A 17,014-nucleotide genomic window follows, 5' to 3' on the forward strand; every position below is an offset into this window, starting at 1 on the left:
ATGATAACTAAGATATATTCACGGTATTAGAGGTGAGAGTGTACTTGGGGGAATTGGTAAGGAAATAAGTTTGAAAGATTAAAGTATGGGTTGTATGTAATAGTTCTAATTGGGTTTGAAAACCATTGTTTTGGGTTAAGCAAATCTGTTGTGTATTACTTTAGAATGTTACCACTCAAGTCTATGAGTGGGGCTAGCTACCGGTATTAAATTCATGAAGGGAGTGGTTGATGGTAAATTCCTAAGGTGTTAACATGAGTATAAGTGATTGTGAAATAATGTTCTTATATTAAGGAAAGGAACAATATATTAGTTGGAATCTTGAATTAAGTTGTGTAGTAGGGATTGGTAAAATAGCTAGTATGATACACATCGACGCGTAACTAAGGACATAAAACAAGTTGAGATGCTAAACCAGTTACTGTCACACTACTGGTATAGCGCCTGACGGCACGAGCAAGGCCGCCAGGTGACGTGAGGGTCAAAGGGGTCCCTGGATTGAGGGGCGCCTAGCGGTGAGTGGTGAACCGCCAGGCGATAGCAATGAAGCAGAGGTTCTGTTTGTGGGCCTAGCGCCTGGCGACGGGGATTGTACCGCCAGGCTGCTCTACACTATAATTTCGCTTGGCGGGGCTTAAGCTACGCCAGGCGATAACATTGCAGGTAGTGTTCGCGTCTATTATTTGTACGCAGTGATGTGGACATGGATCTGGGATGTTATGTCATAAGCTGGTAGGTTCATGGATGGTGGTGAACACGTGATGATATGAGTGGGGATGTTCATATCTTGTTATTCTCGTGTGGAGATTCGAGCGGGAAGGTTCGTATGTTTCGTGCTCACACTTGAGAAATGCTGTGAGCGGGGAGGTTCGTAGTTGGTGGATCACGTGTGTTGGACTACAAACGGGTAGGTCCGTAGAGCGGGACTACGAATTGGGATGTTTGTAGAGAAGGACTATGAGCGGGGAGGTTCGTAGAGGCATGACTACGAGTGGAGAGGTTCGTAGAGGCAGGACCGCGAGCGGGCAAGTTCGTGTGAGCATCATAAGTCCTAAGTCCAAGATTAACTTTTTGTGTGAATTGAAGGTTGACAAGCCTTGGGGTATTTAAGGTCTTTGCTAAGAACTAATTAGAATTAAACAATTAGGTGTATTTTGATATTAGTAACTAACGTGTTATTTATTATTGAGCTCACCCTTTCTATTTGTGTTTGGCGATGATCATGTGATTCATTACACGGAAGCAGATGATATTACAGGTGATGTTGGTGATGCATAGAGACAGAGAAAGGGCTAGAGGGGGGGGGGTTATTAACTAGAGATTTTATTTATGTTTTAATTATGTTATGTAGTCGCTATTTTGGAACTTGTAATAACATTATTATTCTCGTTTCATTTAAATTACAGCGCGTTGGGTAATGTTTTATATTTTCCCGTGTTTGGGAATAATACAATTACGATGTTTGAATTACAATTATTTATTTATTTATTTATTTTAATTAAGTAATTTCTAGTAGGGACGTTACAGGAACCACCTTCACCGCCAAACGTTACGCATTCCAGAATCTCACTATTTTTGTAGCTATCGCCTGGCGACTCCAGTTCTGCCGCCAGGTGCTACACCAGTACATTGAATGGTACTAATTTTTCATAGCCTGCTAAGTTTCTTACACACCATTCACTACCTCAATTTTTGTCATAATCCAGATACTTAGCTAAACATAACCAACACTGTCATTAATCATCATATTCCATCCCATTTGCATTCTATTAGATGTGAAGACCTAATATATGATTCTTTTCTAAATATTAAAGTAGTAATATTTTGTGATTATGGGAATAGTAGCATAGGATTTTATTTGAGCCTTGTATTTGGATCATAGTTGGGTCTAGAAGAAGATGAACCTAGTTTTGGGCCAAAGAATGTGCACATGGAATTAGGTTTTTAACCCTAAGGAGATACAAATGTGGAGAGCAAAGCTCTCTCATTAGCACACCAAGGTGTGATAAGTGTGAGTGCTTAGGTGGCAAGCCACACTTTAAACATGTCTCACTTGGCTCCAAATTTCAAATATTAGAGTTCACATTTTGGCTCTCCTTTTTAGAGACTAGTTTAGGGTTTCGTGGCCTATAAATAAAGGTTTTCACCTCTTGTATTTTCAACTTGAATTTGAATACAAAAATGTTGTCCAATTATGTGCACATGCCTCTTGTTTGAGCTCACATTAGAGTAGAATCTTCTTTAGACTACTTTAGTTTTTCTTCCCTAAGAGTTGCCCTCATTTCTCTCTAGGAAACCTCACCTAAACCTCACCAAAACACTCTCATTCTCCCTCATTCTTATTACTTCTACACCACTCTTCATCTTGTTTCCATCATCTTCCACCATGGATGCAAGCAAGCTTAGAGGAAGGCTATCAAGCCTCTACCTAAAATTTGGATGGAACAGAAGCTTAAAGAAGCAATATGCAGGTCACATCAAACAAGTGAAAATTTTTACGTTTAACAACATCATTTTGTAGAGAAGTATCAAGAAAAGAACGTTGAGATAGAATACTATTTTGTTGAAGGTATTCTTGAAATTCATGAGACATGTATTAACCACTAGAATCATAGCGAAAAAGTTTGAAATTTGGTTTGGAATTGAATCTCATATGTCATGAATTTCTCAAACATGGAAAAAACTTCAGACTTAGATTGAAGAAAATATATCCAAGTAAAACAATTATAATCATCAATAAATGTGACAAAATATTTATAACGAGCATGGGAAGCAACATAAGACATACCTCAAATATCACTATGAATTATTTCAAAGCAAGATGAAACACGATGAACATTAGTTAGAAAAGGAAATGTTTTACTTTTAGCCAATTTGCAAACTGAACAAAAAAGAAGTGAACCAAGAAGAACATTTTTATTTCCCAACAAACTAGTTTTAATTAAGTGAGACAAAATGGTAGAATTTGGATGACCCAACTTTCTATGCCAAATTTCATTGAGATTCAAAACATTATTGCAAGCAAAAAACAAGTGATTAGAAATAATTTAGAACGGAAACAATCGTCCTAGTTTAGACCCCTTCCCGATCACCTTCCCTGATATATGCTCCTTCATAAGACAACCAGACTAAGAAAATTTAACATGACAATTATTGTCCATTAATTGACCATCATGCAATAAAATTGGAAATAAGTCTAGGTGAGATAAGCACATTATGAAAATCAGGGTTTAGGTCACCAATATTAGTGATAGAAAGAGTATTACCATAAAAAACTTGTATTTTCTGATTACCATTATAAGAATGTACATTATGCATATATTCAAAGGAACTCGTCATGTGATTGGATGCACCAAAATTAATAAACCATGGGTGAGAAACACTACAGTACTTACCCTAAATATCCAAGAATGAGAGAGCGAAAAGTACCATTTGTTGAATCATTTCAAGATGAAGAGCACCACCATCAGATGTACATTGGGTAGGAGGACAAGTGGGTGCATTGGTAGTGATATGGAATGCTTGTATAGGACATTGTGTTGGTCGTGAAGGACGTGTTGGATAGTCAGCAATGATATAACCTTGTTGCTTACACCAATTGCAAAAATTATGATAATTATGAGCTATATGACCAAATTGTTTGCAAGAAAAGTATTGGACTTGTCGCATTTCATGACCTTTACTTTTATTGTGGGCAACATATGCAACAAAAGTAGGTTCAGAAAGAGTAACATCATGAGTCATGGATCCTTGGGTAAGCAAACATTGTTCTACTCTAGAAAGTTCACCAAGACATGTATCAAAAGATGGAAAAAAACTCATATTCAGCAAAGCACTTATGACAGACTTAAACTCGAAACAAAGTTTCATGTGAAATTGATCATACTTACTAATGTCATAGACTTCTTGAACAATTAATAGTCAAGTTTGGGGAACAACAACATATAAAATGGTAGTGTTTTGTCCATAAATTTAGAAAACCAAAATAATACTCTTGAATAAATAAATTACCTTGGGTGTAATTGGTTATCTCCCATTCCAACTGAAAATGCTTGGTTGTATTGTCTTGGTTCTAAATATGTTTCAAATAATCTCACATTTGTTAAGCAGTTGTAAAAGAGAGCAAATTATTGATCATTTGGGGATCAATAATGCTAAGGATCCAAAAATAATTTGAGCATCTTTTACCTTCGATGTAGCAAGGCAACTTCCTCCTCGGGTAACGGCATTATTTATAACATTCTGATCGGATATTACGAATTTAAAAAATAAAATAAAGAAATATGAATAATACCTCATTTATTATAACTTCATTTCCCAAAAACGCAAAAAAAATTAAAACGTTTATTACATCAATAATGCTAAAAAAACCACAATTTATAATACTCAATTACAATATCAACTGGTTTAAAAAATTATTTAAAACCATAAACGATAACTAAAATCCATAAAACATAAACTCCAAGAAAATGTTTCCCGTCTAGCCCTTCTTCGATGCTAAGCCTCACTAGAACCACCTACAACATCATCTGCTCCCTGTAATAGATTACACGATCATTGCCAAACACAAGTAGATAGGGTGAGCTAACAAAAACATATAATATTTCAATTATACATAAACATATACTTATCAAAGAAACATTATTCTTTGATACAAAGCCACATGGCCACTACCATGTTATCCATGTTTTATGTCTTTAGATGAATATCTCAAGATACTTTTGCTGTCACACTTACAAACCACAACTTGTAGAACACGAGCGAGAAACCTACTATGGACCACACTCTGTAATGCTAGGTGGAGTTCCCAATACGAACATAGTTCATAATGTCCCAAGACTACCAAACTCATCGGCTAACTCTCGAGGAGGGCAATCTTCTGGACCCATCCATACGAGCCACAACTTGCACACTCACACCAGCAACACTCGCCAATCCGAGCCACAACTCAAGAGATGTCATTCTGAGCCACAACTCAAGAATGTCACGTGTTTAACCCTATCTTGAGCCATAACTCATGGGATACATTCCGAGCCATAACTTAAGGAACACTTTAGCAAGTTAATCATAAAGGTATCATTAAAGTCTTGTAGACCACACATATCCAAAGCAACCAAGTATATTGTTCCTACATTATCGCCTGGTGCTGGTCTAGAGCCATTAGGCGATCTTTCGTTCTAGGCCGCCTAGCGGAACCTATTTGTCGCCAAGCGCCAAGCGCCTCAGAAAACTCCACCTCTGCAGGTATTGCCTGGCGGGACAACCCTCACCGCCAGACGCCAAACGTCACAGTGGCCTTCTAAACTTGCAACTATTGCTTGGCGATTCAAACTTCACCACCAGGCACTACACTAGTACTGTGAAATACTGATTTGGCTACAGCAGAGCACACATCAACCTTTATTAAGTATCCTAAATCATATTCCACAGTCTAGACCCTCACTTTACGTTTCCTTCCAATGTTTTTATTCCCATATGGTTTCACCACCTAAGCATACCATCACTTAGATTTACTTCCAATCAACCATACTACTATTAATTTAATCAGCCACATCAAATTTATTTACTCATCCTAATTAGTTCTTCCACGTCACAACAATGCCTTTTGTATCTTTATGATTTCAAACCATACCTCTTTCAAATTCAATTCCAAGCTAAGCCTACTCACATTATCTCCACTTACAAAAACCTATAACTCTTACCAGAATAAAATTCAAATCTTATTTCCCACTTCTCTAATTACCCCTTCCCATAACTCCCGTGCAATTCCTCATCACATCCACCCTTAACCATATGATTCCCTTATAGTCTCAATGCATTCAACTTCTATATGGTTACTCAATTGTAGGTCTCATTCTGCATTCAATTACCACATGTAATACACAAACGGATCCCACAATGAACCATACAGACCCAACCCCTCGATGCCCACATAGTGCACAACAAAGTGCCTTATGCACTGGTCGATCGCCTAGCGACAGTTTAGGGGCCGACAGGCGGTGCGTCGAATTCTAGAGATTTCCAGGAATCTCCTGCACCTGTGCAAGGCCAATGCTATTTACCTTCCATTTCTCATCCAATTCCTACACTCTCTCCTAAAACTCGGTTCTAACATATTTCTAGTAAGTTTATATATCCCAATTAAGTCCATTTTCGCATCATACTCTACCAATTCATAATTTGTAATCCTTTTTCACTTTCGTTTCCAATTCCCACATGAGCTCACCTATGATTGCCCCATGGTTCTATCAATTGTATTTATTACAGAGGCCATCCATCATTAAACAGTTCTTGAATTATAAATTTCAAAATTCTCATATTCCCAAAAACCCCGATTCTTCCCAGAATCCAACCAAAACCCAGAAAACACCAAACCATCATGCGTCACCTAGTGGGAGTTCATCACCACCAGGTAGTTCATAGTAAAAATAAGAAAAAAAATTGGAAAAAATATAAGCGTCGCCTAGCAACTTTGAAGGCCCGTCAGGCGATTTCTGGAAAATTTCTAGAAACCTAGAAATTTGAGCTTATTCTTATGAAATCTTATGCAGATATATCATACATCATGCAACAAAAATAGAACAACTCAAATTCAGATAATCCAGCTCCCCTAACCTGGATTCCTAGCTTCCGATTGTAAAAATGTTAGAGTTCCTTCTTGATTCAAAATGCTCTCCCCTTGATACCACTCTTAATCCTTGCAACCAAGTCTCCGAAATTAATTCATTCCACACACTCAGAATTCTTTTCCTCTCAATACTCACAAGTGATAGACTTCAAAGCCTCTTGGGTGCCTCCCAAACATCTAGGTTTTTGGCCATTCACATTCATGCCAAAAATGATTTTAGCAAAGAGAAAGTTATTTTGCGTAGGCCAAGGTTCAAAAACACAACCATTCAATTTCCAAAGTAAGTGCACAACCAATTCATGTTTCATGATAATTCCTATAATTCTACGATTATATTATCACTGGTCATGACCAAGCATATTATTATTAAAATAATAAACAATAAAACCATACACATAAATTCTTTCCCTTTAACATACATCTTGAATTGAAATTCTCATGCAAAATAACTTTTACCAGTGAAGCGAACACAAGAATTGTCCTTCTCTGGAGTAGTCATGGTGATCGTCAAAAGAATGAGTTATAATGTTCTTGGAGCACATAACAAGAAGCCTGAAACCACGAACAAAACTGCAACAAAGAACATGGCTCATAACCACGAATAAAACGATGAACGAGAACCACGAACCAAGACCAAAATCGGGATCATGAACAAGAATGATGGGTGAGGCCACGAAAGCCACGAAACCAAGAACAAGAACTACAAAATTGGAAAAGCCTAAGTAAGAAAGAGAAAAAATGGTGGATCGTGCTCAGGTTGGTACCATGTGATGATAAATGGCTCGATGTCTCTCACTATTGTTATTCCCAGTATAAATAATGCTTTGAATATTTACAATCACTACAAGAAAATCCTTGAAAAATGACAAATTTAGATACCAATTTATAAACTAAAAATTATTGGTAACTAAAATAGTTTCAAAACAATAATAATTGTCCTTTAAGTGGTAACTAAAATAGTTTCTATTGTGAATTGGTATTTAAATTGGTCACTAACATTACTTACCAAGGTTTTGACTACTAAAGGAATTTGTCTCTAAATTGGTCTTTAATTAGGAAATTGGTCTCTAAACATATTCTTTGTCACCAAAATTGGTTATTATTTAAAATGTTTCTTGTAGTGAATATTTATTACTCATAATTACAACATATCCTATATTTTTTGTGTCTAAATTGGTACCTAATTAGGAAATTGATCTCTAAATTGGTCTCTAATCATATTTTTTGTCACTACAATTTGTCTTATGTTGAAAGTCTCACATCAACTAGAGATAAGACATTTTCATAGTATAAGTGGGTGCAAACCTCACCTTACAAGCCAATTTTGTGGGATTGAGTTAGGCTTAAAGTTCATTTCTTAACATGGTATTAAGGTCATTGATTAAAACATATCCTAGCGAGATTTGTGTTTATTGGGCATATAATTCCACCCATTATCGGACTACCCATTAATGTCTAGTCTCATGCACAAGATGTATATATAATGTAATTTCATAGTATATAAGTGGGTACAAACCTCATCTTACAAACTCGTTTTGTTGCCTAGCTTATTCTTAGAAAATCATATCAAAATATTCAAGACAAATTAATTTTGGACAAATCAATCTATAAATTGTCTAACTTATTCTTAAAAAATTAAATTCATTCCTAATTGACAAATGATAGTTTTATAAAAATAAATTTTAGTATTAAAAATCTATATATAATTTGAATATTTTATTATTAAAATATTATAGTATTCTCTTAATATAAAACTCGCCATTATTTTATGGAATTTTTTAAGTTCTCACATAATCTACTAACAATTTATTTTAATCGAATACATGTTATATCATTTAAAAATTGAATTACATTTAATAAGTAAATTTATTATATTAAAATAGAATTTTAATCCATTAATGGCTTTATCAAGGGTTTGCAATTCCTCTAGAAGAACCACCGTGGGTAACAGATTACTGGGAATTTTTAGCAACCCCTGGTAAAGCGCCACTTACCTGGGGTTTTTGAACCCCCGCTACTACTTGGTTTTTTTTTTTGAAACCTCCGTTACTGCTTAAGATTTTTCGAAACCTCTACTATTGCTTGGGGTTTTTGAAACCCCGCTACTGCTTGAGATTTTTGAAACCCCCGCTACTGCCTGAGGTTTTTAAAAACTCTCGCTACTACATGGGGTTTGAAACCCCAGTACTGCCAACAATGTTTATTATGACATTTAACTGTATCATATTGTGTTTCATTAATTTTATTTTATTTTTTAAACGAGTCATGTAATTGTTTCTTAATTTTTAAAAACTATTATTATGTGATAATGACATTCATTGTAGTTGAGTGGGTGTTGTGTTATGATTTTGTAACTTTAGAATTAGTTTAAAACTGCATAAATAATTTGTGTAAAATACGCTCTAATGAATTAAGTTCTCAATAGTTGAAGGATCTAAAAAATCGAATTATGATAAAGACTCGGTAAGCAGAAAGTATATGATTCAAAAATTTAAAGACCCTAATATGAGTGTAATCATCATACATAAAGAGAAAAAAATAATATAGAAAAAATAGTGTTAAGTATGTTTTTAGTCCCTGAACTTTGATCCAAAATTGGAATTCGTCCCTGTCCGAAACTTCAATATATTTTGGTCCCTAAACTTTAGAAATAAATGAATATAGTCCATTTAACCCAATTATGTTAATTTTCTTACGTGTCGAACACTTCTCATGTTAGTATTGGAGTTGTTTACACTGTTTGACACATTTCTGGTTCAATATCTACTGAGAAGTGTGTTCGTTACCTCAAAACAAGTTAACATAATTGAGTTAAAAGGACTATATTCATTCATTTTTAAAGTTTAAGGACTAAAATGTATCGAAGTTTCAAACATGGATGAATTCCCATTTTAGGTCAAAGTTCAGGGACTAAAAACATACTTAACCCAAAAAAATAACACTAACTTGAATAGTATTTGTATTCTAATAAAATGAAAATTTATAAAAATGGGCAATAGTAGTCATTTGACTATTGATTAAGTACATGACAGAGGAAAAAATATAAAGACGGGATAAAACCTTAGGCTACAAAAGAAAAACTAACTTGTGCAATCCAAACACCTCAGCCAAAAGAATTTTTTTTGCATTGTCCAACCATACCCATGCACTCTAACTTCAATTCTCACCAATTGAACCCACATAATCAAAAAAGTACAAAGTAGAATAAAACAAAAAAAGAGCTACAATAGTTAAGTTCACCACTGTCACTTAGTTCAACTTTAATTATCCATCCATCTTTATAAGGGCTTAAGTTGACCTGCATGAAAAAACATAGGATTACATGAAAACACTTAGTGTTAGAGAAAAAAAAAACTCAATACAATACTTTTGCATTGCATAGGCATGATGATCCAACATGTAGTAGCATGTGAGAACTGATCCATCAATATCTCCACTATATTTAAAAACATTTTTTTGTGGATATTGTTGTACAAAACTCTTAATTACTTGATAGATAATATAAACAATATCAAACGTTTTAATAATCTTATTAGTAAAATAGTGTACCTGTAAACCCAAATGTGAAGACCATCAGCAACAAGCTTCTTATTGACAGGAAGGATGGACAATGGTGAATCTTTCCAAAGTCCCATGAGGCTACTATGGACAAGAACAAAAGTAACAACGTCAATACTCATTATATTTAGTTTTAACATTAATATAATCAGTTCATATTATGTCTCAAACTTATGTATATGTCATGGCTAGAAAAGATGAATGAGAAAATAGAGAAGATGGATGAAAACATGCAATGAGTGCATGGATAGGAGAGTTTGGAGACATTGGAATGTATTGCCCTCTGGACTTCTGGCCTATTTAGTGTAGGTAAACTTCAGTGTAATTGGATGCACAAGAATTATATCCACCTGGTTTTTTATACAACTAATTTTGTTCAAATAAAAAATTATTAACACGCTCTGTAAATTGTCATAGATATTTGATTTTCTCTTATACACAACAAGTAATGTATGGCAAATCAAAATACTAATAGACAAGAAACAGTAGGCGAAAGCTCACAACAAGTAATCATCGTGATTGTTTGCAAAGAGTCTAGTGTGATGCCGCTTTTGAACTACTACAAATGTTACTGGTGGTTGGTAACTAGGTTCCAAAGATGCACAAGCCTATACACAAAGAGAATATAAATACTAGAGATCAACATACTGATAAAAGTTATAACTATATACTAAGTTGTTTTCTCCATGTACCTTGTGAATGGCATCAAACTTGTATAGTAAAACCTGGTAGAATTGTCCTTCACTTACTCTATTCCTGATAATGTATTAGATAACATTTCTTGAATGATAGTACAAGTTCCCTACAGTTTCACACATTAGCATAAACTTATATGAATGCAGATGTTGGATAACATGAAATGATAAATGCTAAAAAATAGTGACACTTTATTACATATTTAACATATATGTAAGATACACAAATTAAAAAAAATGATGGTTTTAACAGTAATGTTGATAACCACGGTTAGCACTTGCCATAAAAGTCACAAAGAAGTATATATTACTTCCTTACCGATTTTATCCCTTAGCAATACTTTATTATGATACACTTCCGGTGCATAAAACCCAAACTATACTACCACAAAGAAAAACCAAACTAAACATCATCATTTTTCATTAGAAAAAGGTGAATATAACATGAAGAAGAAAAAGACCAACGAAGAAGCAATTAAAAAGTCAAGAATTTTAATAAATAGAAAAGAATACACTGATCAAATAAAACAACTTAGCACTACCCTAATTTTTCTATAAGCAACCATAATTTCTTCAGGTGTTCTAAGTTTTGGCTTAACATCATCCTTATTGGCTGTCATCGAAAATATAATATGCAGTAAAAAAATTAATTAAAATATATCATACAATAAAGATTACAGATTATTTAAAATTGTTAGAATTTTATATTTGAATTTATAAAGTTTTTATTTTTAAAGAAACTCTAACATTTATCTATAAATTATAGATATATAAATATTTGAAAAAAAATTTAAATAAATATCAGTGCAAAATATAAATTTAAATAAACTTAATTTTGTTAAAAATATCAATTATAATAAAAATACTATTTTAAAATTTATATAAAAAATTAAATTTGATACAAGGATGAAATTAATTCAGTTTTAAAAAAATTGGGACCAAATTAAGACAAAATAATAATTACAAGGACTACAATGAGACTTTTCATATCCAATAGTGACACGTGGCACTGTCACTGTCACCTCACACCGTCTCTGCCACGTGGCACAATGTCATATTAACACATGTCAATTTTAATTTTTTTTAAAAAAATTAAAAATTAAAAAAAAATTAAAAAAAATTAAAAAAATCAAAATCAAAATAAAAAAAAAACCACATGCATAACACCGTTACTGTACAACTAACGGAAAGAAACTGATTGCAACGAATTTTCGAAGATAGGGACTCAATTTAGTCAAATAAAAATAGGAAGACTTAATTGAGATTTCACTACAACAATGGGGACCTTTAGAATGATTTAACCTTACTTTTATATAGAAGTGAAAAAATGAGTTACGTCCTTTTTGACTCACTTTTTTATTAATGTATATTTTTCATTAAAAGCTATTGGGATTGACCTCTAATATTAAATGTCAAAATTAATAAAAAAGATTAACAAAATCGTTTTGATTTTACTATTTTGATCAATAGCAATTTGTGGGAGATGCTGCATTGCTGTTGAAACCATAAACAATCACAGAGAGAAACTTCAGCATTGAGAGACTAATCAAAAAGATCCATGATGACAAAAAGGAAAATCCTAATGTGCGTTCGAATGTGGAATTCAACGTTGATGATCGAGTGTACGCATAATTAATTGAAGTAACATGGAAACTTTATAGAGTGGAAATCAATGATAAAAACCTCAGACATGTTACAAATTTAGCAGCTCATGGAAATGGAAAAAAGACAGGTCAAAGCATTCTGTTTTCTCAGCATTTACTACATTTCTTTGGATCTATCTTTCAGTCACCACAGGCACTTTTTCATATTCTTCTTTGCCTTTTATTCTCCAAGAAATAATGATGCAACCACCAAATCGTTGCTGCAAATGGATGATTACAGCAAACAAAAGGGTGACCAAAGGAATGATTATATCCGAAGCAGTGGAGTAATAGTCTGCAATTTCCTCCTCATATAAGGATGAGCCATCCACATACACAAGAGCCTCAAAGAGATCATATGCATGGGGAATTACTTTGACCAAACTCATTCCATAGTAAAATGAACAAGAAAGAGCATTTCCCTTGGAATTCCTGAACAAATTTAGCAAAATTTGAGGCAAGAGAAACACATCAAGTACCAATCCTGTATAAGATTTCAAGTTCCCCCAAAAGGACTCAAGTTGTGAAAGACTAGAAGAAGACACTACACCACCATGCACAAGAAATGCAATCAAGAACCCTGCTGCATGTAAGGTAAAAATCACAAACAAAACCCTCTTCTCAGCAATCCAAAGCTCCATTTGTTTTCTGTCATTCTTTCTTGCTGACCATATTAGCTGCAAGAGACGGAGTTGCAACAAGAAACCCACCATTACAATTAGCCTTACACAAATTTCCTTTACTTCAAGCAATTCATTTCCGAGCAAAATGCTTTTCTTGTCATGATTTTGTGCAAAAAGGGCTTCAAAGTTCAGAACAAGGGGAACCATATTTCCCAAAGTAAGAATCAATAACATGACAAAGGAGATTGAGGAAACCATATCAGGATTTCTTTTCACATGGTAGAGTTGCAAACCCAGAAAAACACATGCGAGTGTTGTGCAAACTAGAATCATTATGACCTCCTTATCTACTTTCTTTAAGGTTCGTGATGCTTCTGCTGTGTAAAATGCAGCAGAAGTCAAATCCAGTTGTTTGAAGTAAAGAGGATCCGAATTTTCTCGTGTGCTTACTATACTTCCTCTAATGTAATCTCCATTTTTGTTTGTATCAAGTGGTGGGAACTGAAACTTGACCATAACCTCACAATCCAGAGAATTTGTTGATGGGATTTGGTTCTTTGAGCCAAGATTTCTGCAACCTACCATACATAAGCTTCCAGCTTCAGCATCATAAATTCCCTCAGCTGAAACATTCAATGCCTCAGTTACATTTCTCGTTGTGTTTAACATAGATTTCTGTGCACCTAACCTGGCATTAGGTAGTAGATTCATGCTGATTCTGTAGCTAACATTGTACAAGCCAGTGCTGCCAGAATTTGGAGAAGTATATGGGGTTGTATGGTTTGAATTAGGACTAAAGGTTTCCTCTGAGTTCAACTCTTGGATCTGATCATTGACAACCAATGGAGCAGAATAACCCCATGCCACTCTCCTCTTAGAAATTCTAACCGACATGTCAAATCTCATGTCCGAAGAATAAACATCTGGGTACCTCACTCCCTTGTTCTTATGAGGTTCTTGTCTTGGGCACATCTTTCTCACTCTGTCAAGTAGGAAATACTCATACTTTGTGCCAGAAATTTCAACTCTACTGTTTTGAACACTTCTGAAAACAATCCTCTTGAAATAACCGGAATCCCCCACAGTTTTGTTGCTCCAAATCTGACCCACAATGCTGCTTGCATCATTCATGGACCAAATCTTTGGAAACCTCAAGCTTATTCTAGTTGAGCAATCACCCACATGAACACTCGCCATTGATTCTTCCATTCCCAAGAAATGGCAACCAACTATGTAAAGTTGGTTCTTTTCCTCATCCCACCACCCTTCTCCAACTAAGGTAGCATTAGGATTGAAAGACCATCTAGCACCACCACTACTACGAAACCCAATCAACACTCTCACCCTTTGCTTAACATCTAAACAAACCAATTCTTTCAGAGACATAATATAAAGCAATTGGTTTGCATCCCCCCAAACAGGACTGCAATTCTTTGCAGAGCTGCACTCACTTTGGTATAGCAGATCAAATTTTCCATTAATCATTGGAGAAATGTTTGAGCAAAAACTAGCCGGATTAATAGATAAACCAGGTACTACTTCACCTTCATCGGAATTCTCCTTTTTTGCTTCTTTTGTATCCAAACTGAAGTCATAATCCATTCTTGGAAAAATAAACAAAGAGATGGGTTCGAAATAACTCACCTCATGCCGAGGACTCAAACTCTCCAAGCTTCCAGTAACCAAAGTAGAAATATTACTCCTCGAATTAACAACATTGTAAAGCTTGAGAACAACCTCCAATCGTTGCATGCTATAGCCAGTCCCTGATCCAACCATGCAAATCATCCCAGAAGATTCTGACCAAAACCCATCAAGAGTAAACGTTATTGAGCTTGGAAAATGCTTACGGTTCTTCAATCTTTTTCCACGCGTGAAGTTTCCTACACGGTAATAGGAGCTGGCACTTCTCACTATCAAGTTAAGTCCAACTTTGTGTATGCCATAGACATCGGTTTCATACACATTCTTGAATCGAAGGGTAACTTGTTTCTGTCTCAGTTTCTGGAAGGTGTCAGCACCAACAATTTTGTCACCACCAAGGTAGTAACCAACTTGGAATGGACCGTGTGGGAAGTCTTTGAATTTGGACTCATTGGGGGTTGAGTTTGGAACCACAGAAGCACAGTGATCTGTGTAAGAAGCATGAGATGAGAAAGTGTTAAGGGAGATGATGGAGAAAAGAAACAATGCAAGAGGGTCCATGATCAGGGTAACCAGCATTTCTATGTAAAAGAGAGATGAATTTGAAGTAAAGAATCTTGAAACTGTTTGATAGAACTTAGAATTGTGAGCATGTATATATCCTTTCCTCCAACTATAGAATAAATCAATTAATTATAAGGTATTATTTCTTTCAAATTTACTTCAGCTTACACGTGAATTTTTAAATGTTCTTATTAATAAATCAAACCAAAATATATTAGCATGGTTCTAACCTGCGATTTGTATTTAATCTTGAGAATTGTGATGTAAAATGAATTTGCATGTTGATGACGATAATTGATTTTCCATATCTGTTTAATTTGTATTTTATTAGGAGTTAACCTGCTGACAGCTTGGTGAAAGCTTTCCTTGGTTTTCTTTTTCTTTTTCTTTTTCTTTTTCATAAGCTTGATGAGATCGAGTGAACGATTTTTGACTCTGAAAATTCGTAATCGTAAGCCATGACGTCAACCAAAGGTTTTTATGAGCGATTCTCCTTTCCCAATAACGAGAGATGGCGAAACTAGCTAGAGTTTCCCAAAAAAAAAAATCATTGCTATAGAATATAGGTTCTATAATATATTATTTACATATAACCTACATAAATTTAAACCAATGTAGAAACTGTTTTCTAGGTAAGTTATATGAGCGAGACAAAGGACTTAACTAAGAATTTAAGACGAGATGAATACTTAAATGTAGAATTAAGAGGGCTTAAGTTTTAAACAAACCGCCAAAAAGATCTAATTAATTAAATATCATTATAAGAAAATATTATATTATTTATAATCTTTTATCAATGATTTCTTTTACCGATGGTACATTCAATCAGTAAAATGAACACCAATGGACACCAGAGTTTTCACTTCAGGCTTTGACCATGACATGAGTAAATCTATCGGTAGTGGATGTTTTAAAATCCATGAGTAATTGAACTTTTTGAAAATTTGTCGGTAAATCTATCTATTGAATTTTTAAAAAATCTGGTAGATCCAATGGTAATGATATTTTTTAAAGTTCATTGGTAATTTTTTCTATAAATTCGTTAGTAAATTGAGTGTCAATTTTCTGCCAAATCTAGTGAATTATCTGTTATAAATTAAAGGAAAAATATGTTTTAGGTCTTTTAAGTGTTATGTAAGATTGGAAACTTTGATATCTTTTATCCTGTAATTTTAAAAGTTTTGGTTTTTGGTTTCTATATTTGTAATAATGTCAAAGTTTATTCTAAGTGACAAATAGCGTATCATATGTTATTTATTTTTTATAAAATTAAAATTCTTGTTTGGGTCTAGTCTACACTTTTTACGATTCACTAAAAAAAATCAAAACTATTACTAGAGAAATTAAAAATAAATTTATTTAAAAAATTAAAACCTTTTTGTGACGGTCAATGGTTACGATGGAGGGTATGGCAGCGAAGAGGTGATTCTGATGTGGTGCGACAACAATTGAGGGTGTAACCTAAAAAAGAAACATGTTCGAGTGAAGACTCATTGGGTTTATCTTTTTTAATTAAATTCAAAATATGTAGGCTTGGTCACCGCAAAAGGTTTAAAATATTTCTATAAATTCATTCTTAATTTCTCTAGTAATAGCTTTTATTTTTCTTTAATTAATTGTGAAAAGCGTGGCTAGGTCGATGAAAAAAATTTCATTTTA

The 17,014-nt window shown here is 34.1% G+C and overlaps 1 protein-coding gene across 1 annotated transcript; it reads right to left on the reverse strand.

Annotated features, from left to right (window-relative positions):
• Window positions 1-12,658: 12,658 nt before the first annotated feature.
• On the reverse strand, window positions 12,659-15,352 carry LOC114189760. Its single transcript, XM_028078440.1, has one exon. The coding sequence runs from the start codon at window positions 15,350-15,352 to the stop codon at window positions 12,659-12,661; it is 2,694 nt and encodes an 897-aa protein (XP_027934241.1).
• Window positions 15,353-17,014: the final 1,662 nt, after the last annotated feature.

Source organism: Vigna unguiculata, chromosome 1 (genome assembly GCF_004118075.2).
Source record: "Vigna unguiculata cultivar IT97K-499-35 chromosome 1, ASM411807v1, whole genome shotgun sequence".
Classification (NCBI taxonomy): Eukaryota; Viridiplantae; Streptophyta; class Magnoliopsida; order Fabales; family Fabaceae; genus Vigna; species Vigna unguiculata.

Coding starts and splice junctions, on each gene's coding strand:
- LOC114189760 (XM_028078440.1), bottom strand. CDS start 15,352: ATGGACCCTCTTGCATTGTTTCTTTTCTCCATCATCTCCCTTAACACT.